This window comes from Antechinus flavipes, chromosome 2, assembly GCF_016432865.1.
Source record: "Antechinus flavipes isolate AdamAnt ecotype Samford, QLD, Australia chromosome 2, AdamAnt_v2, whole genome shotgun sequence".
NCBI lineage: Eukaryota > Metazoa > Chordata > Mammalia > Dasyuromorphia > Dasyuridae > Antechinus > Antechinus flavipes.
The window spans coordinates 485258582-485283011 of record NC_067399.1 but is presented as its reverse complement, the minus strand read 5'-3'; the positions used below and the strand labels follow the sequence as shown (position 1 = coordinate 485283011).

General features: G+C 42.2%; 1 protein-coding gene across 1 annotated transcript in view; it reads left to right on the top strand.

Moving 5' to 3' along the window:
* Positions 1 to 24430, top strand: part of ZNF423 (zinc finger protein 423) — a 402787-nt gene that overhangs the window by 75094 nt on the left and 303263 nt on the right. The window contains exon 2 of the mRNA XM_051979809.1: positions 8424 to 8483. Coding sequence (XP_051835769.1) covers positions 8424 to 8483 — 60 coding nt within the window. The remainder of the gene's footprint in view (positions 1 to 8423; positions 8484 to 24430) is intronic.

Genomic DNA, 24430 nt, shown 5'->3' with positions numbered 1-24430 from the left:
CAAACTATGTGTAAGCCCTTCTGGGATACAGGAGCAATAAGACTTATGGTGGGATCTTTGAGTGGAAGGAGGCTGGGAGCCACAGGGTAGGGCTCTCTGTGAAAATAAATTCAATTCAAAAGAGATTTCTAACCAGAAAAGAAGATGGACTTAGTATTAAAGTTAGCTGTAGTTCTTGAAGAGAACATTGAATTTAGAATAGAATCCTTGAGTTAAAATTCTACCTCTGCCCCTTACTACCAGGTTGTCTTGGATAAATTGTTTAATTTCTTTTCTTTCTTCATTTGCAGAATGAGAGTATGGTCACTTCTTCTTCACACCCTAAATCTATAATCATCTGAATTAATATTCATTAAAAACATTAATTAAATGTCTTTGATACTATGTGGAAGTCACTATGCTAGATGTTAAGGATATAAAGATAAAAATGAAACCATTTCTACCTTACAGGAGTTTGCAATCTAACTAGTATGTATGTATGTATGTATATTAAGAAATACAAAGTATTTGAGGGTGAAAAAGCACTTGAGCTGAGCCTTGGAAAGGGATAACTAGGGATTCCAAAGGATTGACTGCACCTGAGTGGAGTATTTACGTATTAACTGAATTGGAATATTAGATTTGATAAGGCAGCTGTTGATTTGCTTGACTTTTAAGTTTTTTAGAGCTACTATACATAATTATTTCCCCAAATTTCTCCTCCCAAACATTTTTTGATACTAAAAAAATTTCTTCTTAAAGGGCAGGAAGTGTCATATTGAGAGGAAGGAGATATCCCTATCTTTTACTCAGCGGTTCTTGCTCTGTGTTATCTGTATTATCTCATTTGGAAGGACCAGAATTAAGAGTTGGGTGTGTCTAAGTGAAATATTATTGGCTCTGTTGGGGCTGCAAGTTCTGGTACCTATCTGGGTAAACTCTGGGGATTTCTAGGTAAGTGAATCAGGGAACAAAAGAGAGCTTGTTCAGATTCCTCCCACCTCAGCCTCAATCTATACTATCTCTTATTTCTCTAATGAGAGCATCAGGATCTAACTACATTTAGGCATAGGGGAAGATGAAAACTTTACAATGTTAGAAAGAAGGGGACAGAAGTTACAAAATGTTATAAGCTGCCCGATTTCTTTTAGGCTCTTGACAGTCATGTGGTTGAGGTAAAAGCCCTAATCCCCAAATATAAATATCTTTTCTATGGTTGTCCTGATTCTTTTGCCATCTGAATAGCCTTGCTCACCCTTCTATCCCTTCTTTCTGGTAAGTCTCCAGACCAGGATTTCTCTTTCTTTATCTAGAAGCAAGATGTTGCCTCAGGGCAGGGGATAACTTACCTTTTATTCAGGAAAACACCTATCCTGGGCTAAATTGATAAATTCTCAAAAGATCCCTCTGGGAGTTTGCCAGAGTAATCATCTTGCCCCAACCCTTGTTTCTCTTTTGTGGCCCACCTCCTTTGGAGGGAAAAAATGAGCCTTTGCAAAGATAAGGAGAATAGTACAAGACATACCTGGTGAGTTGATAAAAAAATTTGAGAACACAGTCCCAATCCAAAACTGTTCTCTCTCTTTTACTTGTTCATCTTTCTGAGCTCTGTGGTAGTATGTCACTGATACAGATACTCCTGGTTTATCTGGAACCCTTTTGGCTGATGGGAAGCAACCATAACTTCTCTCTTTGAACCTGCCATATTGCTCTAATGAAATGATCAGTAAGGAAGTGTCTGGTCCTTGATTCAGGCCAGCTTTGGGTTTTATCCATTGTGTTGTAGAAAATACCCATTCCTACCCTCCTCCCCAATTCCTGTTAATTAGGGTTAATAACTGTTTATGTTAATAACTGCTCTGGCAGAAGGCTTTCCCTTTCAGTTCATTACATAGGATGAAAGAGATAGTCATTCCTTTTAGTGGGCAGTATAGGGAAATTTTGGGAAGTTAGGTTAGAAGCCTGTCATTTCTCATATTAACATGAACACAGTCCAGAGTTGGGAGGGAAGCAGTTTGTTGATGGCATATTTGGGAAGAGTAGAAATATGGGTACTTTGATGAACAGAATTAGGCGCTAAGTACTCTGAAATTAAAGATTAGTCTAGGAATGGGGAACTTTATTCTGTGTGTTGTGGAAATCCAAGAAAGTGACCCTGAAAAACAAAGTCAGTTACTTGATTGGATTGTCAACATCCTTGAGGGAACAGGTTTATCTTCAACATAGACCTACTCCATTTGATGAGATTCAGCGCAGAGCAGGAAGTTGTGGGAACCCCCTTCTGGTCAGCACAAGTCCTTCATAAATGAATTTACGAACCCGAAAAGTTAAACTGGCAAAAGAAGTTTATTATTAGAATTGAAAGGTCAGCTTTTGGTGGGATCTGGGAGCAGAGAAATCCTCCTGTTAGAGAAATAGGTGAAAGAGATAAAGAGGGAGTAACGCTGAAAAGAGAATGCCTTTCAGCAGGCAGAGGGTTGCGGCTATTCCAAGGGGAGAGAGGTTTCCTGGTATGATTAGGCCCTCCGCAAGGAGTTGGGCTGAAGGAGGCTTGTTGTAAGGGCAGCTCTTGGTGGGGGCTGGGAGCAGTTTGAGTTGGAATCAGTTGGAATCAACTTGGAATTGAATGAGTGTCCCTGGGCTAATCTCCAACTCAATAGGATTGGATAGAAATCTCCATCTCCAGCTCAGGCTAAGTAGGAGTGGTCCTGGACTCAACCAGTCCCACCCAGATAAGAGAATGAAATCACTTTATCTTGATTCCCTGGGGCGTGTCTCTCAGGGGAGAACTTCTCTGAGGGAGTTTCCCAAGCTTCCTCCCAAAGTCAGAGAGAGAATGTGAGAATTTCATCACTCTATCTCTTCTCCTTTCCTCCCTATAAGAGTGTCTATGTATTGCATGTTATTTTGTTAGGTCTCAGTTTTTATCCTGATCCTAACACTAGTTACAAGATGGTCAGATTTCTCCTTCTGTACCTTTTTCTTCACTCCACCCCCTAAAACAGGAGAGAACTCCAGAGAGTGGCAAAGGAACTTCAGTGATTTCTAAAGCACTTAGCATTTCAAAAATTCTGTGATTGTGTGTCACTAAATAAATGAATGTTGGCTATTTGTGTACAAACAGCATCATGGGTAAAGTTAAAAAAAAGGGCTGGACTTGAATTCTGGGGATCTGCCTGGTGCAATGGAAAAATCTTGGGGTCATAGGATCTGAATTTGAATTCTGCCCCTTTCTGCCATTTGTTCCCTGTGTGACTGTGGACAGTCAATTGACACTTCTGGGCCTCCAATTCCATACCTATAAAAGAAGGATATTTAACTAAATGGCATTTAAGGTCCTTCCCTGAAATGATCCCTGACCAGGATATCCTGGCTGGAGTGCTTAGCAGATGAATGCCTGGGGGCAGATCCTTTTCCCTCTTGTGAACCTCAGTTTTCTTATTTGTAAAATGGGTTGTCGTTATTGCTTTTTCTTCGTTTTTGAAAACTCCAGGAACTTTATGGAAGTGAAGCCATGATATGCAAGTGAATTGATTTGAGGGAGGAAGAATTGTGCAAGGTTACCAAATTCACTTTCTCTTCCAGAGACATCAGAGTAGCTAATAATATGAATTCTACTTTGTTGGAAAATGCCTTGAAAACCTTCAAACACTACATAAATGTGATCTATTGTTACTATTCTTTTTCCTGCTCCTCATTTCACCCCTCTTCTTTCTTCTTCCTTTTTGTTATTATGGGTTAGGATCTCTTGAGTGGGAGAGGAAGATGAAGGGAAGAGAGGATGGTTGTAAGATTGCTGCCTCCTGATAAGAGATTGGAGCACAGAAATAAGGAGAGGGCAGATTTCCTGAGTTGTTTCTTTAGCCAGACTTCTGGGCTTACTGAGTTCTCATTGAAATGCTTCATCTGAAGAGCTCTTTGTGACAGGATAGAACCTATTTTGGGGAAGGCTGGATCTCCTGGCTCTAGACTCTTAGGTAGCACACTGTGTCCGGATATGTTCTGAGTCCACAGCAAGCCCCTGGCTCAAGCAATGTGAGCCGATCTGCCTTCCATTTTCCCCATTGCCCCCGCCAGTTATCTCATTGTCTAAGAGACCAATTTGGACTCCTTTTCTGCTGGAAGGAAAAAAACCTGTTCACTTGCACAGTAGTCAAATATAACAATGCCTCTTGGAGGGGGTTGGCTATTACTTTTTCTCATCATTGATCCTATAGAGGATGGTGTGTTTATACCATATAAGAAGGGAAGGGGGAAATAAGAGAATGGAGATATGTATTTGTGGTGGTGGTAGTGGTGTTGGGGAGGTGGGAAATTTGCAGTATGAATGACAGCAGCTGCATGAAAATGCATTCATGGCCAAATGACAAGGCTATTTGAGCCACAGTTCCCTTGCTGTGCAGAGATGTAGTTGTGATATCTCCAATGTATGATGTGTCTGCATGTGGGGTGAAGAATCAGGAAAGTCCGTAATGATGTGCTCTGTAGACTTCTCCAGTCAGCCAGAGTCTTTCTTTTTTCTGCCTTTCTCTCCTCTACTTTCTTATAGCATAGTACAATAGAAAGGATGATTGATTTGGAGTCAGGGGATTTAGGTCCCGTCTACCACTCACTGATCTATCTGATCTCAGCCAAGTTTCTTTCTTTCATTTCTTCACTTCCAAAATGAAGGAGGTTCCTTCCAGCTCTAAATCCATGATCCTCTGATTCTTGACCTAATCTAGGGACAGAACTATTGAGTATACTTTCTTTGTAAAGTTTGGCAAAGGAAGAACTTCTTGTTGCCTGCCTTTACTTTTCCCCTCTGTAAAATAAGGGATTGGACTAGATCCGTGGTGTCAAGTAATCAGGGCTTTAGCCCGAATCAAACTCAAATACAATTGGAAAGTTTTTAACAAAATAAAGATGCAATAGAACATAGATAATGTTAATATATGTTTTTCTAAGTCAATATACAGCCCATAGGAATTCTTATGTATGATTTAGTGGCCCCATTTCTATTTGAATTTGACTAACTTGGACTAGAAAAGGTCCCTTTTAACTCTAACATTCTGTAACTTCAAGACATGAAACAAAATGGTGCCTCATAGTTATTCAAATTTGTGTTGTGATTCATAATGGAAACAATGTTTAATATAATATTGGAGATGAGCAAATTTAAATTTGTTTTCCCAGGTAGAATGATAGTTTTCATAGTTCCACCCATGGTTTATTTCTAAACATCTAATTACTGAGTATTTATTAAAGCAGTCTTGTTTGAAACAATTTTGCAATCAAAAAATTCCATAGGACATATTGATATTTCTTGAGCTTTATTAATAATGATCCATATTGGAAAATATGCCACAGTTATAATTAGTCCTGGTAAATAAGAAGCACAGTTTTTGAATAAATACATTTGATGTTTTAGTGTCTTTATCCATCATTCCATTGTCATTTTCATAGAGAAAGAATGTGTCTGTGTGTGTGTGTGTGTGTGTGTGTGTGTGTGAGAGAGAGAGAGAGAGAGAGAGAGAGAGAGAGAGAGAGAAACAGAGACAGAGAGAGAATCCATCATTCCACTGTCATTTTCATAGAGAGAGAATGTGTGTGTGTGTGTGTGTGTGTGTGTGTGTGTGTGAGAGAGAGAGAGAGAGAGAGAGAGAGAGAGAGAGAGGCAGAGAGAGACACACACAGAGAGAGAGAGAGAGAGAGAGAGAAAGAGACAGAGAGAGAGAGAGAGAGAGAGAGAGAGAGACAGACAGAGAGAGAGCGAGAACTTGTAGAACATAAAAACAAACATTTTGAAGAATTTTCCACCTGTTGCTTTATGTAACTAGAAAATGCAATGGTGACATTAAGTTTTATGTTGAGTCAAAAAAGGTGAGACTAGTATTTGTGGGAGGAGATTTTGATTTAATCTAAAGGAAAGCTAATGATGAGAAGTATTCAACAATGGGCATTTTCTCTGGCCATCCTCCTTTTTAAGAATGTTCTCCCTCCTCATCTGCACCTACTGTGTTTTCCTGGCTTCCTTCGAGTCTCAAGTAAAGTCCTCCTTTCTACCAGAAGCCTTTCCCAACTCCTTTTCACTGTAGTTCTTCCCCTCTTAATTATTTCCTTTTTATCCTATATGTAGCTTATTTGTACATATTCCTTTACTTATTGTTTCCCCCATTAGATTGTGAGCTCCTGGAGAGGAGGAGGAATAACCTGTTAATAAATCTGTAGACAAAGTTCTTGGGCAGAGTAATATAAATGGATGGAGTGAACTTCAGAGGAGAAGGGGTCACTGATTGATAGTGGCAAAAGAATGGTCTGAAAGTAGTGGTGAGGGTAAAGAAACATGCCTTCTTCTCTTAGCCCAGTGGGTGAAAGAGGGAACACCAGGACTGGAGAGGGCACCCAGGGATATAGTTTCTTATGAAAAGAGACAACTTTGTGTTAGAAGGGGTAAGAGTGCTAAGTGAAGTGATCCAGCATGGAGAGGGAGCTCATGGAATAGGAATGTCAGAGGGCACAGTGAGGAGAATTGTGGATAGGGCTGGGGTCCCTTAGAGATGAGAGTTGGGGAGAGGTACCAGGGAACAAAGGATTTTTGCCTCTGAGATGTGGGCTCTGAATAACAATAATAACAACTCTATGCGGCATTTTAAGGATTTCAAAGAAATTTATATGTACCATCTTCTGTGATCCTCACAATCACCTTGTTATTTAGCTCTGTTCCTGTTCCATTTTTACTGATGAGGTAATGGCATCTGAGAGAAGCTAATTTTCTTGTCTAGGGTTACCAGCTAGTAAATATCTAAGCCAGATTTGAACTCAGGTTTTCCCGACTCCTAGTCCAACTCTCTTTTCACTCTGCTAATATTGTGGTTCACACATTGTAGTATTCGCAAAGAAGCATGGGGACCACCTGTCTAATATGCCATAAAACCAATATCTTCATTGAATAGTAGGTTGCACTAAATGATCCTGAGGATTCCTTCACATTCTGATATTCTTTTATGATTCCTGTATTATTTTGCAGCTTACACTTACCCTTAAGTGGGGAGAGAGCAGGCCCTGGGTGGTGTGTACTATATCTTTAGTCTGCACACGTGTTTAAATTTAGAGGTCTTTAAATCTGAAAAATACAGAGTATGCACATTTTTTGCTTAAACAAAGTTCCATTTTACAAAGTCCATACACCCAGTTTTAATATTATTACATACCCCAAACTGGGATTAATTCCAGAGCCGGAGCTTTATTATGTCATATAGTGTTTCTCCCATGTTCTCATATTCCATGGCCCTTAGTCAGCTTCATCTTAGATGTTGGGTGCATGGTTTGGCATGAAACCTAGCAAAATGCTCTGGGTGTATAGGAGGAGCCCATCTTTTTCTGGTGCTGTTCCCTTTTGTCTTCTCTGTTGCTCATCTCTGACCTGTAAGAAGTATTTAGTCATTCAGTCATTTGGCATTCATTAGGGATTTACCATGCACTGGACAAAATGTTAAGCATACCCCAAAAATGCAAAGATCATGGTCCCTTCCTTCAAGGAGCTTTCATTCTGAAGGGGAGAAGCAACTTGTAAATAAGTAGATCTTGTGTAGAGTAGATGAAGTTAATCTGATGAGAAAAATCTTTGCCTCTCAGGAAACTAGAAAGGCCTTCTGCAGAGAGGTAGAGTTAGAGCTGTCTTGAAGGAAGCCAAGGAAACAATTTGGAATTGGCCACAGGGTTTGCTAATGGATTGGGTTGGGTCAGGTTGGGTTAATGATGGCATTAGTATTTAAACTAAGCAGAACCCTAGGAGTAGAAATGATTAGTCCCTTCATCGTGATGGCCAGGTCATCATTTTCTGTTATACCTGTGCCTCATCCTGTGACATTTTCCATGGTACCTAGGAGGCTGGGCCCCAGAAAGCAGCCTGGGCTTATTATTTTATTCTTATTTATTTTCATAATTAGATCGCTAATTTCAATGGGCAAAGGATCATACCATATTTATACTTTACATCTTTTTAGTGCCTATCACATAATAGGCATTTAATAAATGTTTGTTAGATGATGTTATAAATCTGGTTCTACCATAAACTTTTTCTTCCACAAAATTTTTTTTTTGATTGTTTCTACTCGCATCCCCACAATTGCTTCAGCCTTCCTTTTCTGACTACTTTATATTTATCATCATCCTTTATTTATGTTGTATATATGCATATTTGTACATATTGGCTTCTTAGTAGAATGTAAACTCCTGGAAAGCACAGATTGGTTAGATTTTATTTGTTAGTTTTGGAAACTACTTCTAGTAGTTCTTGTACTTGGCACATAGTAGGTTCCGAAATTCTTGTTTGTTTATTCTCACTCTATTCTAATTGTATTTAAATATTTAGGATCTTACTCTGTTCCTTACCCTATTCCCTCTCTTTGTTTATCTGTGTATGTGCAGCATTGACAAGTGCTCTTTCTCTTCTCTTTCAGTCGAAGAGGGGGAATCCTCCGACTTCACACTCGCCTGGGACTCCTCAGTGACTCCATCAGGTAAATAACTTGGGGGCTGGGGTGGTGGGGACCCAGTTGCTGGCCAGGTTAACATAAAGCCACCAAGCTGGTTATAGAAAATGTATTCTGTGTGTCACATTCCTTCTTCCAACCCAGGACTACCCACTGCAACACAATTTTTATATCAGTTCCATATGGTCAATAAAATCTATTACATACAGAGACTAATATACTCTTATCCTCCAGAGAGCCATTTTTTCTTCTTGTGGGCACACTGAAATGGGTAGTGATTTCTTCAGTGAGACTGCTTTGAAGTTGCCTGCATCGGGCATCATTGCACATTCATTCCAATCTAATTACATAAAAGCTACTTTAATAGGAATTTTAAACTCCAATCTAAATCAGAATACATATATTTCCCTTTCCACAAGGAACTGCACCATGCTGTCAGGCTTGGTGGATTCAAGCTTGCATCCTTGGGGTGAGGTATCAGGGAGAAGCTGATAGGCACTCACCAGACTGCTTCTGCTGTGTGTGTGTGTGTGTGTGTGTGTGTGTGTGGAAGAAGGGAGGGAGGAAGGGAAAAAGGGAGGGAGGAAGGGAAGCTGAGGGAGAGAGAGAGAGAGAGAGAGAGAGAGAGAGAGAGAGAGAGAGAGAGAGAAGAGAAGAGAAGAGAAGAGAAGAGAAGAGAAGAGAAGAGAAGAGAAGAGAGAGAGAAGAAAGAGAAGAGAGAGAGAGAAGAGAGAGAGAGAGAGAGAGAGAGGAGAGAGTGAGAGAAAGAGAGAGAGAGAGAGAAGAGAAAGAGAGAGAGAGAGAGAGAGAGAGAGAGAGAGAGACAAAGACAAGAGAGGGAGAGAGTGAGAGAGAGGAGAGAGGGAGAGAGAGAAAGAGAGAGAAGAAAAAAGAAAGAGAGAGAGACGAGAGAGGGAGAGAGAGAAAGAGAGAGAGAGAGGAGAAAGGGAGAGCGAGAAAGAGAGAGAGAAGAGAAGAGAAGAGAGAGACAGAGACAGAGCGACAGAGACAGAAAGAGGTAGCATGATCTGTCAATCAATCAAATATTTATTAAGCCTGCCCTATGTGCTAGACACTATATTAGGCACTGGAAGTATAAAGATAAAAATGAGATAGTCCTTTCCCTCAAGAAGATTGTATTCTATTACATAAGCAAATGTAGAAGATCTATCTGTCTGTCTGTCAGTCTGTCAGTCTCTATCAATCTATCTACCTATTTGTGTCTATTTATCTACTTATTTATCATTTATCTAAATCTAGACACCTGTCTGTCTGTCTGTCTACCTTTCTATCTGCCCAACATCTGTCTATCCATCTGTCTATGTACTATCTGCCCATAATCTATTTATCTTTCTAATCTATATCCATCTATCTGTCTGCTTGTCTATCTATCTGTCCATCTATTTGCCTATCTAATCTATCTGCCTGTCATCTATCTATTCTGTCTATATCTGTCTGTCTCTGTGTGTACATGCATATGTATTATTTCTAGTGCATAATATACATACATACCATCTGGGACATATGAATGTATGTGTGCAGACACACACCTGAATACACGTGCTTGGGATTCAGAAGCCCAAGTCCTGTTCGGTCACTTACTACTTGTATGACCTTGAGAAGTCCCTTTGTCATTCTGGGCTCTCCTTCCCTCCTTTGCATGATGAAGTGATAGGCCTGAGACGATCCCCAACATCCTGTTCCTATCTACCCTTCTAGGATTTTAGGCTGCCAAACTGCCAGCAGGGATCTGAAATGATAAAGAACTTACTGGATAAGTGTTTAAAGCTTCACACTGATTTTGGAGGGAGGGAGTCAGCTGGACCCTCCAGCTGGATTAATTTGAGTGGAGGAGGCTGATTTCTCATTCTGCTGTCTATGAAATATATTTTCTTGGTGCAGTTATTTGACAGATTCTGGGGTAGCTTCGGGCCTGCTCACAGGATGCTTGTTCTTCCCTAATCCACATGTTGCCTGGTGAAACACACATGATCTTATTCAAGAGGTAAACTTATGGTGTGGAAAGAGTGACAGATTTAGGGTCAGAATTCTCAGACTTAATTCCTGTCTTTACTTTGTGATGTCAGGCAAGTCTCCTACCCTTTCTAGCCCTCAATTTCTTTATTTGTAAAATGAGAAGATTGGTCGCAGAGGTCCCTCTCTCTCCATGTCTATGAATCTTTGACAGATGTAGACTTTTAAATCAGTCAGGATTGGGGGGGGGATGCTTAATCCCAGTGTGGCAGGAACCGTGATATGGCGCATGTTGGCTCTGCTGAGTTTCTCAGAACTTTTTATCTTTCTTGCTCCTCTTCCATGGCAAATGGTTGGAAAGATCCTTATTGACACGGGGTTAGGATTGAGATGCTAAACGATGAGCATGACTTTGAATATTGAGACACGAGGGGAAAATTCTGAAGAGGGTCTTTGTGTCTAGAGCTCACATTGCATGAAAAATAACTAATACCTTTCTTGGTTATTTGATCTTAGTCCTTGGGAAAAGGGGAAGGGCAATAACCTCCAAATATAGGAAAAAAATGCATTCCAGGATTGGGGTAAAGAATCGTGTGCCCTTGAGGAGAGTCTTGGAGATTTTCTGAAGGACATTGTTGACTATTTTGAAAAAGGTTCTTTTCTTCTGATCCCCTATCTTGCCTAATTTGGTTGGACTTAAAACCTTATGGTAGTGATTTGGGAAATTAAACTGGGAAACTAAGTATTTAGCAGTTTTGCTGGCCAAACAACTTAAGATAAGTGTGCCCTGTTCCCGAGAGTGGAAACCTTCTCTTACTTGAGGTTTTGAAAGTTGCTTGTGCATACAGAAGCAAGAGTCAACTCTTAGGGCATGCAGTTGTTTAAGCGGTGAGGACTGGGGGCATACCTGCTATCAATTAATTAATAACCCCAAGTTCCTCAATTGTTGCTAGCCTTCCAACTTTGAACAGCATCTGCTTCTTAGCTGGATGGATGTCGGCACAATATTCAAGAGATCCTGTCCGGTATTTTGGACTGGGGGAACTAAGGGACAGCATGGGTGAGGAAAGTACCTTCATGTGAAATGGCCAAGCAAGAAGGCTCAGTGGAAGGAGCTAGGAGCTGAGCACCACAAGAGATGGCCCAGAATGGATCAGCTTGGTGTGCAGCTGATGGGGATAGTATGAGAAAAATAAAAAATCAAGGTCAGACGTGAAGTAAAACTGCAGGGCTACAGCGGGGAACGATGAGGACAATAGTGGCAGTGGAGAGTCCCTTTCTATTTCTGTTTGAATCAGATTAATTTTAGAATTTTTAAACCACTGTATGATGGGGAGAAATCCTGCCCACATTTGGAGTGATATCTTGAATGGGGAAGAAGCCACTTGGGACAAGACGTCTCCCCTATATCATTGAAGTGAGTTTTGAGAGTAACCGTTGGTTTCTCTGGCCCTTGTTTATCGGTACAGTGTGCTGAGCCAGAGAGCCGAGTGTGGAGGTGGGCTGCCTGGAGAGTGATGGCAGGACTGTATAAAGGGCTGTAATATATGGTGGTCTGTGCTGGAGTTACTCATTGGTGTGAGGTTTACCTCTGCAACCAGCCCCATGGTCCCAGTGCACCAGGCTTTCATTTTGTTCTTTATGATGCCCCTGTTTGCATTAGCTCGGGTCGTATGATGTAGAACTTCAATAAAGAAAAATAAAACACGACGTGTTCTGGAGCTCATTCCTGGCCCCCTCTGGCCACCTCTACTGAAGAGGAAAGTCTGGCCTCCCCCTCTAGGAGCCTGACCACTGCTCAATCCTAGAAGGGTAGTTTGTAGGCACAGTATTGCAGAACAGAGGGAAGGATTGAGGGAAGGAGGGGAGAGGAAGGGAAGGGGGGAGGGAAAGAAGGAATGGAGGGAGAAATGGAGAAAAGAAGAAAGAAAGAAGGGAAAGGAAGGAAGGAAAGAGGGAAAGGAGGAAAGAGGGAAGGAAAAAAAGAGGGAAGCAAGGTAGACCAAAACCATAATAATAATTTCCTGCCCTGGTTCCTGTACTGGACACAGATGTAAAAGGATGGAGTCAGAAATCTTTTTTCACTAAATAGGAAAGTTACTTTCTCAGGCTTAATGTTCTATGTTTGTTAGAGTCCCTCTCAGCCTCCCTCCTGCTTTTCCTTCCTCTGCCCACCTGCATACGGGCTAGCTGTATCCTTCACTGGCTCTCCTTTTTTGTCTCTCTTCACTTTGAATGCAGGCTTCTGGTATCATTTCAGAGCATGCTTTTAAAGCAAATGGCAAAAAAAGCAAACTTTATTATTTGGCTAATCCATGAAATGAGCCCAAACGTTTCTTTCACTACTACTATTACTACTAAAACCCCCATCACCATTAACATTACTATTTCTTCTCATTCTCATCTTTATATTCAATGGTATTCAGATAGAAACACTTTGAAAGAAGTTGCTGTCCTACAACTGTTCTTTTTATGTTCAGTGCTCATAGGCTACTGTGCAAGTGGCTAACTTGATTGATTTTTGTAATTGGATGAAAGCTTTGGGAAGCAAACTCAGGTTATTATTGTTATCATTACCATGTTCTCATCTTTTTTGATAACATTCAGATAGAAATGGTCTATAGACAAATCGCTATCCTGCTATTATTCTTTTATGTGTAATGTTCTGCAGACTATTGAACAGGTGGATCAAATAATGGCCTTTTGTAATTGAATAAAAATATTAGGATGTGATCTCATCTTCTATAGGCTCAGTAAAAGCATCTTTGGAACAACCTCAGGAGTGGAAAGGATGAGAAGGATGAGAAGTTACTTTTACTGCTTTTGAATAATTTTGATTTCTTCTGTTGGGTTTCTACTTTTTGAAAGGGTTTTATTTCATGAACCTTGGAGACAGTCAGTATTTGTTTTGGGGCAAAACCTCATTTTTTTCTTTTTTTATTATAGCTTTTTATTTATAAGATATATACATGGGTAATTTTTCAGCATTGACCCTTGCAAAACCTTCTGTTCCAACTTTTCCCTTCCTTACCCCCCACTCCCTCCCCCAGATGGCAGGTAGACCAATATATGTTAAATATGTTAAAGTATATGTTAAATACAATATATGTATACATATCCATACAGTTATTTTGCTGCACAAGAAAAATCAGATTTAGAAATAAGGTAAAATTAACCTGAGAAGGAAATAAAAAATGCAAGCAAAAACAGAGGGAGTAGATATGCTATGGAGTGGTTCACACTCATTTCCCAGAGTTCTTTTGCTGGGTGTAGCTGGTTCTATTCATTATTGAACAAATGGAACTGATTTGGTTCTTCTCATTGTTGAAAAGAGCCACATCCATCAGAATTGATCATCATATAGTATTGTTGTTGAAGTATATAATGATCTCCTGGTCCTGCTCATTTCATTCAGCATCAGTTCATATAAGTCTCTCCAGGCCTTTCTGAAATCATCCTGCTGGTCATTTTTTACAGAACAATAATACTCCATAACATTCACATATCACAATTTATTCAGCCATTCTCCAACTGATGGGCATCCATTCAATTTTCAGTTTCTAGCCATTACAAAAAGGGCTGCCACAAACATTTTTGGAGCAAAAACTATTAAAATACAGTTTGAAAGTTTCATGAATTAGTGTTACATATCTGGATGATTATGAGTAATAACATTTTTGTCTGTGATAGTGGTCTGATTTCCCCACTGATTTATTGGATTCTCAAAGATATTTTGTAGTCAGTATGTGTAGGGTGCTGCTCGGTGGTGGAATGGATAATGTTAGATTTGAAGTCAAGAAGTTTCCTCTTCCTAAGTTCGAATCTGGCCTCAGATATTTTATAGCCTGTATGAGGTCCTGTTTACCTCAGTTTCCTTATCTGTAAAGTGAGCTAGAGAAGGAAATGGCAAATCATTCCAGTATCTCTGTTAAGAAAACCCCAAATAGGGTCATGAAGAGTTGGACATGACTGAAGAACAACAACTATTGTGTAAGATGGGGCTTTTTAAATTGAGTATTTGAAAATTAGCAAGTTTCTGTTGTATGAGCCTAGTTATTAATTCAGTTCTTGTTAGGCATTCAGCAGGTGCTAAAATTTCAGACTACAGTCCTGAGTCAAGGTTTCTGCCATTTCATCATTATTGTTGCTGTTGTTATTGGCAGTAACAATTCTTCTATATCTTTATTGTTGCTGAAATCATCATCTCCTTGTCTTTTTTTTTTTAATATTTAATGTTCTACACAAACTTATATAAGTGGGCAAAAAAACCTGCTTTTACAGTTGAATAAAAGTATTAGGATTTAAGATGATGATGAAGAACAATAGATCTGGAAAGAGGGTGATACATTTATAGTTTTATATTTTTCAAACAGTTTCTAATGAGCCTTTGATCTAGAAAATGGACCTGAGCATTATCTAAAAGTCTTGAACTAGAACAAAAAGCAGGAGATCGAAAGATCCAAACTGAACTGGTTTCTTTGTGTTTTGGTCCAGAGCTCCTGTCCCTCCTTTTTTCCCTTGGAAAGTCCAGGCTTTGACCTGCCCAATTGGGTTCTCTGGGGGGCAGGAAGCACTGGGGGAAATGTAGGGCTAGGGCTCATGGCAGGGCTTGGGCAAATATGTTCCTTCCTGGGAAAGAACTAGTTAATTTGTTGACACATGCTAATTGTTGGCTGACAGGCTCCTTGTCTGAGCTTATTTATGGGACAGTGACAGACTGGCTTGTGGTTTGAGAGAAACAGTCAATAGTAATCAGTTGTTTTATGATGTCTCGGAAGCCCCAGGCTCTAATGCAAGTAGTATCTCTTTTATGCCGAACTTCTCCATCTCGGGATGTCTCATTTTTAGGACTTCCTTCAGCAAGCTTGGGCATCTCAGCCCTCGCTGCTGAGCTCAGTTTTGACTTGCACTGCTGTTGCCTTTCAGCAGGAGAGGTTGAGGAGCTGAATGTACCATCTGTTGTCTCCTAAGGCTGGGCATTGGGGCTCCATGGGATCCTTTACCCCATTTGAAATCAGAGCTCAGTGTAGGTGGCAGGTTGAGTGGGGAGAGCTGGCACCTGAAGATGAGATCATCCTGCCAAAGTGGATCTGATGAGATGATCTTGAAGACCCAAACTGGGGGTAATAGAGGGAGTTAGTGGGGCCTCCATGGGAGCTGTCAGCGGGGTACAAGTAGGGGCCCGGGCATTTGGGTGGCTAGTGCCAGGGAAGTCTAGCATTGACCAGTTGAGAAATAGAGACTGGCTGATAAGGAAGTAATTATCCAGATCCAGAGGAACAGGGATTCTGTTCCCAAGGGCCGGGGAGAGAAAAGATGAGGCCTTAATACCAGAACTGAAGTAGGATTATAATTAAATTCATAGAAGCTGAGTTGGCAAAACTTAAAAAAATGTTTAAAATGGTTTTAACATTCAATTGGAGAAAAAAAATAAATGTTAAAAATGAAAAAAAAAGTTGAGTTAGAAGTGACCTGACGAGTACAGTTCTTTTATTTTACAGATGAGGAAACTGAGGTTTAAAGGAGGATGAGACTGACTCAATATTATATAGATAATGTCAGGGGGAGAATTGGAGCCTTGATCATCTGACTGCAAGGTCAACGTAAGAACTTGATTACAAAGAGTACAGTGAGTTCACTTGTTAGAACTTAGTACAAGGTCAAAGCCGGAACAATCAAGGCTGACCTGATGCTCTCTCAAGGTATGCGCCCAAGAAGCCTCCTCTCCCCTGCTAAGGAGTCAGATTGTTCCTAGGGATGCAGCTCAGCCTCTGGGTGAACAGGAATGGCCTTTGCTTCAAAGACTGGAGGGATGTAAGAACAGGGAATCACGCTGACCATTCTGCTCCTTGTCTGTTTGAACTAAGCTTAAAACAATGATGGCGGCTTCTGAATGGGGGCTGACCCATGAGTGCCTAAACCGTGGGATGCGGCGGCTACATCAATGAGGAACTTGCTTTGATCTATTCTACTCAAGGCTGTGGGGAAAGAGAATGGGGGGGGGGGGCGGGTGCTGTAGATAGAAGAGGCTGCTCTCTAGAGGCAAAACTAGCCTTGACCATCTTCCCTGTGATGGCTCTTCCAAGCCTTGTTCCCCTTTGTCTGAGCGCAATCTCTAATAGTCTCCAGGCTCTGACCATGGAGCAATTTGGAAATGTATGAAAGATTTACCCCACTGAGGTAATGGGGACATTTTATACTTCAGATGGAAACCCCTTCCCAAGAAATATTGTTAATCTGGGTCTTATGGGACTGGGGCCTTTTATTTTTTCTTGTGAGATGGGATTGATACACGAATGAATTTTCCCCCTTTCCTATTAATTTTCAAATAATGGCCTATTTCCATAATGTCTTATGTTTTGCAAAGTGCACTCATGTCACTAATCTTCATTTTACAGGTAAAGAAACTGAGGCCCTGAAAGTTTATGTAACTTGTCCTCTCAAACCCACTCAAACCCAGTTCTTCTCATTTGAATTCCAGTGCCCTTTGGAGTCCCACTAATCTTTCTTTTCAATCCTACCCATCCCCACTTAAAAATTACTTTTTTTTAAGTCTTGTAATGACATTGGGATAGAGAGCACTCATGGGACCTTTCTGGCTCCCTGAGATTGTCACTTGGCTAAGGTCACAGCCATTGCCTAGAAGCAGGATTTGAATTCAGATTCTGATAAATCTCTCCCTCATTTCTGGCTTTCTCTTCGTCATTTCTTCCTGTCTCTCGAGTCCCTTTCACCAATGGAAGCGAGAGGGAAAGTGTGCTGTGCTGATACCCTCCGCTTTGGGTCAGTCGTTGGATTTGCCTCTGATACTCGTCTCCCCTCAGGGCCAGCCCCCAGTTAGTCTCCCTCCCCCCAGAGAAGAAGGAAGCGTCCAGGACAGGTTTTTGCTTCTGTCCAGGAAACCCCTGGGTCTTTGGCTGAGCCTGTAAAACCCCCTGTGTTCCTGCGCTCTGGGCCTCTCTCACCAATCCATCCTCTCGAGGAGAACCATGGGACATTTTAAAGAAGCAGGAAAGCCTTACTAAATAGATGTAGAATTCCAGGCATTTTAAAAGACTTATGAAATGCATTTTTATATGGGGTTTTCTGGGGGAATTTCTCATTAGCTAGACCGGGGAGCCTGCAGGGAGTTGAGCTAAGAGGTCTGGGGCAAGCAGACTAAGACACTGTGCCCCAGGAGCTGGCTGAGCACAGAAGGCAGTCGCTTCCTTGTCTGCTCTCTCAACCTGAGGCAGAGACTGGCTGCTCCGGACTGCCCTTTGTTAGAGCAGCAGCCTGGCAAAGTGGGCTTAAATAACCTTAAGGTAGTGACATGAGCCGAGAGCAGGCTGGAGAAATTGAGCTCAGTTACCATGGCGAAGGGAAGGGACAGCAGGGCAGCGGGAAGTTTGTTGTATGCGTCTGAGTGTACGTGTGTGTGTGTATGTGTGCACAAGCAGTCACAACTGGAGGGGTCCGGGGCATCAGACCCACTGCCAGCTGAACGGGGCCATCACTGCCCTCTGAGTGGGCACGTAAGGCAGCAGCCTGGGGAAGGGGCCACCGTAGATGGCCGGGACCTATTCTGCTAAGAGGATGTGGGCGTTTTGGGTCCTCCCCCATCCTCTGTCCTTGTACCATATGTATTCAGCTGGCAGGGGTTCAAGCCCAGGCCTGGTGGGCTGCCAGCACGCAGGGCCCCCATGCTGGGTTAGTACTCTGGGCTGCTTCCTCTTTTAATTGCCTGATGTGTGTGTGTGTCTGTGTGCAAGGGGGTTGTGTGTGTTGCGTTTGTGTGTCTAAGAGAGACAGAGGAAGACGGAGATAGAATAAGAGACAAAGAGACTGAAAAGTTTCATCTGCCTATCTAGCATTCTTTCTTCTGCTGCTTCAATTGCTTGTTGTTATTTTTTCTCTGACAAATTTGGAGGTGGAGGTTTTTGACTTTTCCTAGGATAGCCTTGGCTGGTCTTAACTCATTTTTCCCTGCTTTGAGCCTGGGGCATCCTCCTTTTGTGATGGATGCCTCCTAAGTCACTTTGCTCTCCTAGGGACCAAGCTCTTAACCCAGCTGACCAAGGGAAGTCTGGACCAAACCCTAGGAGAACAAAGCTATTATTCTCATTCTCTCTCTCTCTCTCTCTCTCTCTCTCTCTCTCTCTCTCTCTCTCTCTCTCTCTCTCTCTTTCTCTCTCTCTCTCTCTATTTGTATGTTGCTCTCAGTCTCTCTCTCTCTCTCTCTCTCTCTCTCTCTCTCTCTCTCTCTCTCTCTGTCTCTCTCTCTATTTGTATGTTGCTCTCAGTCTCTCTCTGTCTCTCTGTTTCTCTCTCTCTCTGTCTCTCTTGTCTTTCATTCTCTCATTTTCTGTCTGTCTCTAAGCTTTCTTTCTCTCTCTATTTGTATGTTGCTCTCAGTATCTCTGCCTGTCTATCTGTCTCTCTTTCTCTGTCTCTCTAAGCTTTCTCTCTCTATTTGTATGTTGTTCTCGGTCTCTCTCTCTTTCTCTCTCTGTTTCTCTCTCTCTCTATTTGCATGTTTCTCTCAGTCTTTCTGTTTCTCTCTCTCTCTCTTTCTCTGTCTCTCTTGTCTTTCATTCTCTCATTTTCTCTGTCTCTAAGCTTTCTTTCTCTCTCTATTTGTATGTTGCTCTCAGTCTCTGTCTCTGCCTCTCTCTCTTTCTCTCTCTCTCTCTTTCTCTGTCTCTCTTGTCTTTCATTCTCTCATTTTCTCTGTCTCTAAGCTTTCTTTCTCTATTTGTATGTTGCTCTCAGTGTCTGTCTCTGTCTCTCTCTCTTTCTCTCTCTCTCTCTTTCTCTGTCTCTCTTATCTTTCATTCTCTCATTTTCTGTCTGTCTCTAAGCTTTCTTTCTCTATTTGTATGTTGCTCTCAGTCTGTCTATCTGTCTCTCTCTTTCTCTCTCTCTCTCTGTCTCTCTTGTCTTTCATTCTCTCATTTTCTGTCTGTCTCTAAGCTTTCTTTCTCTCTATTTGTATGTTGCTCTCAGTCTCTGTCTCTGTCTCTCTCTCTTTCTTTCTCTCTCTCCTATCTTTCATTCTCTCATTTTCTCTGTCTCTAAGCTTTCTTTCTCTCTCTATTTGCATGTTGCTCTCAGTCTCTCTCTCTGTCTCTCTCTCTTTCTCTCTCTCTCTTTCTGTCTCTCTTGTCTTTCATTCTCTCATTTTCTGTCTGTCTCTAAGCTTTCTTTCTCTCTCTATTTGTATGTTGCTCTCAGTCTCTGTCTCTCTCTCTTTCTCTGTCTCTCTTTCTCTGTCTCTCTCTTTCTTTCTCTCTATTTGTATGTTGCTCTCAGTCTCTGTCTCTCTAAGCTTTCTTTCTCTCTATTTGTATGTTGCTCTCAGTCTCTGTCTCTGTCTCTGTCTCTTTCTCTGTCTCTCTTATCTTTCATTCTCTCATTTTCCGTCTGTCTCTAAGCTTTCTTTCTCTCTCTATTTGTATGTTGCTCTCAGTCTCTGTCTCTGTCTGCCTCTCTCTTGTTCTTTTTCTTTTTTCTTCCTCTATCTGTATGTCTCTTTCACTTTTTATCTCTGTTTCTTTTTCTCTCACTTTCTCTGTCTCTCTTCTCTTTTTTACCTTTGTCTCTCTTGCTGTCTCTATCTCTGCCTCTATTTGTATGTCTCCCCCACTTTCTCTGCCCTCTGTTTTTGACATTCTCTCCCTCTCCCTCTGTTTCTGTCTCTCTTATGATCATTTGCCTGATTTATACACAGATTATACAGTGCTATGCCTTGAATTGGGTTGAGTTGAATTGAAAAAATCTGTGTACTGTAAACTTCTTGAAAAAATAAAGAAGTATCTTTTAGGTGCCCGTGTCTAGAGTTAGTTTTTTTCCCTCTCTGGCTATTAATGATGATTTCCCCTTATTTCTGGGACAGCTGGGGGTGGATAGAGTGCTGAGCTTGTAGTCAGAAAGACTGGTTCAAATCTTTCTAGCAATGTGACTCTAGACAAGTCACTTAACCCTGTCTGCCTTAATTTCCTCATTTATAAAATGAGCTGGAGTAGAAAATGGCAAACCACTCCAGAATCTTTGCCAAGAAAAATCTAAAGGGGGTCACAAAGAATTGACATGACTCAACAACAAAAGTTCTCTTTTCTATTCCTCCTCCTGTTCCTACTTACTTTCTCCATGTCATTGTTCCCTTGCAGTTTTTCTTTTCCACTGAAGGAGAGTAGAAGGGAATCTTGAGAATATCATGAGAATATTATTTTAAGTCAAGAATATTTGGATTTAAGGCCTACCTCTAAGAGATACTGTTTGTATAACATTGGACAAGATTTATATCTACAGTATCTGCCTATGAGGAAGATATTATAAATATCATTATTCCCATTTTATAGATGGAGAAATTGAGATTCAACCTGTGTTGGGTGAAACCTAATTAATTGATCATGGGTGCTGAATCAGCCACTGGTTGAGAGTCCTGTTTTTCTTTCTACATGGGCTTAGGGTCAGATATTAAAAAGATTTTCTTTTTTTTGATGTTCACTCCCCCTGCTTCATCTAGCTAGAAATATTGGTTAGGACATTACTAATATTTTCTGCAGGTTCTGATATTTTCTTCAAGCACAGTTTTGGTTGTGGGCGGGATAGGTAAGGTTGATTGACATCATGAGATCTCACAGAGTCGGGATCCCTGGAGACTCCTTTGTCATTCATGGGGGTGGGAGAGTTATTAGAGTGCAGTCCATCATCCCTGATGGGGAAGGTAATGTCTAAAATGATAATATCACAATTAATAGCTAACATTTATATAGTCAAAGGGCTTTGCATATATTATCTTGTTTGGTCCTCAAAGCCTGTGATGTTTTCATTATTTCCATTTTATAGATAGGGAAATTGAGACTCAAAGGCAGTAAGTGAAGCATGTCCATGGTCACAGAGCTACATAATATCTGGGTAGGGTTCAAGCCCAGACCTCTCTTGATTCTAAGTCCATAGCGCCTTGAATTATGTCAAATTGTCCTCTTCCCCTCAATTCTGCCTGTGATTCATTAGTTCATTGAATTCCCAATGAGGAAACTTCCTCTACTAAATGCAGCTCGACACTTGCTCTGCAAGCTAGACTTTTAAAGCATTTTCTGAGGGCACTGAAAGATTAAGTGATTATCCCCCATCTTATGGAGAGTATCTCTCCAAGGTGGATCTTGAACCCCCATATTTCTGATTCCAAGGGCAGCCTGCTAACCATGACTCCATATTGTTTCTCTCTACAAATAAATTAATAATGACTCCTTTCTTTATTTCTTTGCTTTATGATTTTTACAGTTTTACAAAGTGATTTCCCCTCAGAAACTGTGAGTTAGGTAGTTCAAGTATTATTATTCCCTATTTACAGATGAGGAAAACCGAGACTCAGAGCTCAAGCAACTTATAGGAGCGGACAAGTTATAGAGGCTATCTAGTCCCCTGACTCCTCACTTTACAAAAAGGAAAATGAGACCCAGAGAAGGAAGTGGTTACCCAGGGTCGTATAGGTGGAAAGCACCGGCGCCAGCACACCCATGTCGCATCCATTGCCATTTCTACTCTGTCCTGCCGCCTCTTGTGTTGGCCTCGGGGCCTTCATTTGCAGTCTGTTTTGTTCAGGAAGACTGGCCGGTTCCCTTGGCTGCCTGTGGAGCAATGGAGGCCACCCAGGAGGAAATCTCCATGGTCGGGATGGCGGGAAAGCCATCTGACCCTTGTTTCCTGAGTGGACTTTCCACTGGGCCCGAGTTCCCATCGTTTGAAGCCTTTTAACCGAGTCCAGCTCTTGATGTTTCTGTATTGAGCATCCAGCCATGTTATCCTGATGGCCCAAACTACTCGGACCAGTATGAAATGCAAAAGAAACCGAAGAACAACAAGAGAATTTATTTGTACATTCTCATGTATGTTCCTTTCATTAATATGTGTGCACACAGACTCACACTCGAAATAAGAACGTCAGCTGGCGAATAGCCGTCAGCGGCTGACGGATCAATATTGTAACTGTTGATAATTGTGTTCAATGCCCAATAGTTTATTTAACTGATGACGGCTGTCCTCACTAGGAGCTGTTGCCATCAAACCAGTTAGTTTCCACCATTGAGGTGATGAAAGACCCCTCTGTCTATTTTTGGAGGGGGTGAGGTGACGGCCAAGCTCGTGCTAGCTATCGGAATGAGAACACGAGGTAGAGTTTTCTGATAAGCTGATTTGTGTTAACCAGGAGCCCTTTGATAGGCTTTCGCTGTGGAATATACTTATAGATGGGCTGTTGTTAATTCTGGGGAGATGTATTTTATTTCCAGATCTAGTTTTCTTAGTCTTGACTAAGTCTAGTCTTTAGAATAGTATTTGGAATACTACCAATTCTTGTATTTTGGTTGGATTTTTCTGTCGATTCAAGCTGGCCACCAACTAGGACGTAGCATTTTAAAAAAATTATTTAATTTATTTTTAAAAAGTAGATTCATATGCACACAATTTATATGTGTACGGGTTACAGGTCATTAGTAGGTTTGACTTTTTTGTGTGTACTCAGACACACTCATGCATGCTTATGTGATTCACACACACACACACACACACACACACGCTCTTAGGTTCTATTGGATTTCCCTTGAATACAGGCCTTGCACCTGTCTTAATTGTGCTGTCCCTTTAAAAGCACAGAGGATCCCTGGGCCCCATCCCCAGGGGCTCCCCAGCAGTGGGGAGGAGAGAGCCCAGGCAGCTGCTGTGAGAGCTTTGTTAGTTTTAAGCAGCTTCTTGGAGAATGGGGAGCGCTCCGTACAACTGAAACAAAGCATGGACAATGCCTCTCGGCTCCCTTCATCCTCCCTCCCTCCTTCCCTCCCTCCCGGGCCACTTCTGAGAGGGGGCTTGCAGCGAGCCGGGCCCCTCGGGGGGCCCTGTTATTTCCTGTGCTCGCTCTGTGGCTTCTGGCCCAGTGCACAAGGCTGCAGCAGGCCGGCAGGCTGGTGGGAGTCTCCCCTCCAGCCCTGGCCCGGGGACCCTGCAGGGAGCCCAGGCTTTAAAGCTGAGCAGGAGAAGGGGAGGGAAGGGAAAGGATGGGGCTGGCCGGCTTTGTTGTGGAGCTGGGCTGGCGGGAGCGGCCCGGTCTTGGTGGAGCACGACGGAGGCTAAGTAAGGCCCGAGCAGTTTGAAGGCTCCAGGTGTCTCCCCCCACCAGCCCAGACCACTCAAGGCTTTCCCCAGTCTAGGGGGACAATGGGAGTCCTGAGTCAGGAAACGCGACCCCCACCGATTTCTCCCTCTGAACTCCAGCAGCACTTAGTCTGCCTTACAGCGCCCGGCACATGATTCCAAGCCTGTCCGGGGCCCTTGGGCTTGCGCCTTCCTTCCTCTGGACCCCGGAGCACTCTGCGTGCCTCCCATTGTACCGCCTCATGCTGGCTCGTGCTGGACTCATCTTCCCTCCCTGTTAGACCGTCGGCTCCATGTGGTCATTAATAGTAATAAGGACATCCGCCGTGCCTTCCCCCCTACATTTATGGTTTACAAAGAGCACGATGGACAGAGTTTTGCTCATAATCTGCAGGGTGTGTGCTCTGGGAAGGCGGGGGCAAATTTTGGTTTGGTTTTTGTGTTCCCAGCCCCTACCCCTGCCCCGTAAGTACTGTTAAGTGCTTATTAGAGGAATGGTCTCATTCTTGTTCTACTGATGAGACTACGAGGCTCAGAGGGGCCAAGAGGCCTTCTCACGGTCACACAACTGTGGGGTGATGGCTTGTGCAAAGATACCCACAGGAGATGGTAAAAAGTCCAGTTTGGGAGCGGGCCCCCCAGAGAACGGACTCCAGCACCCTCCTTCTTCCTCCCAGCCCATCCCCATCTAGACCATGGAATTCTGAAAGAGGAACCGTGTGATGTTTCAGACTGGAAAGTTAACTTGTAGCCAGATCGTAGAAAGCCTCGATTTACCCCAATAGGATACACCAGGCACCTCTACGGGGCAGAAAGACAATCTGGGTCTTTAAGGCAATTCTCTTCTTAGGGCAGAACACCACTCA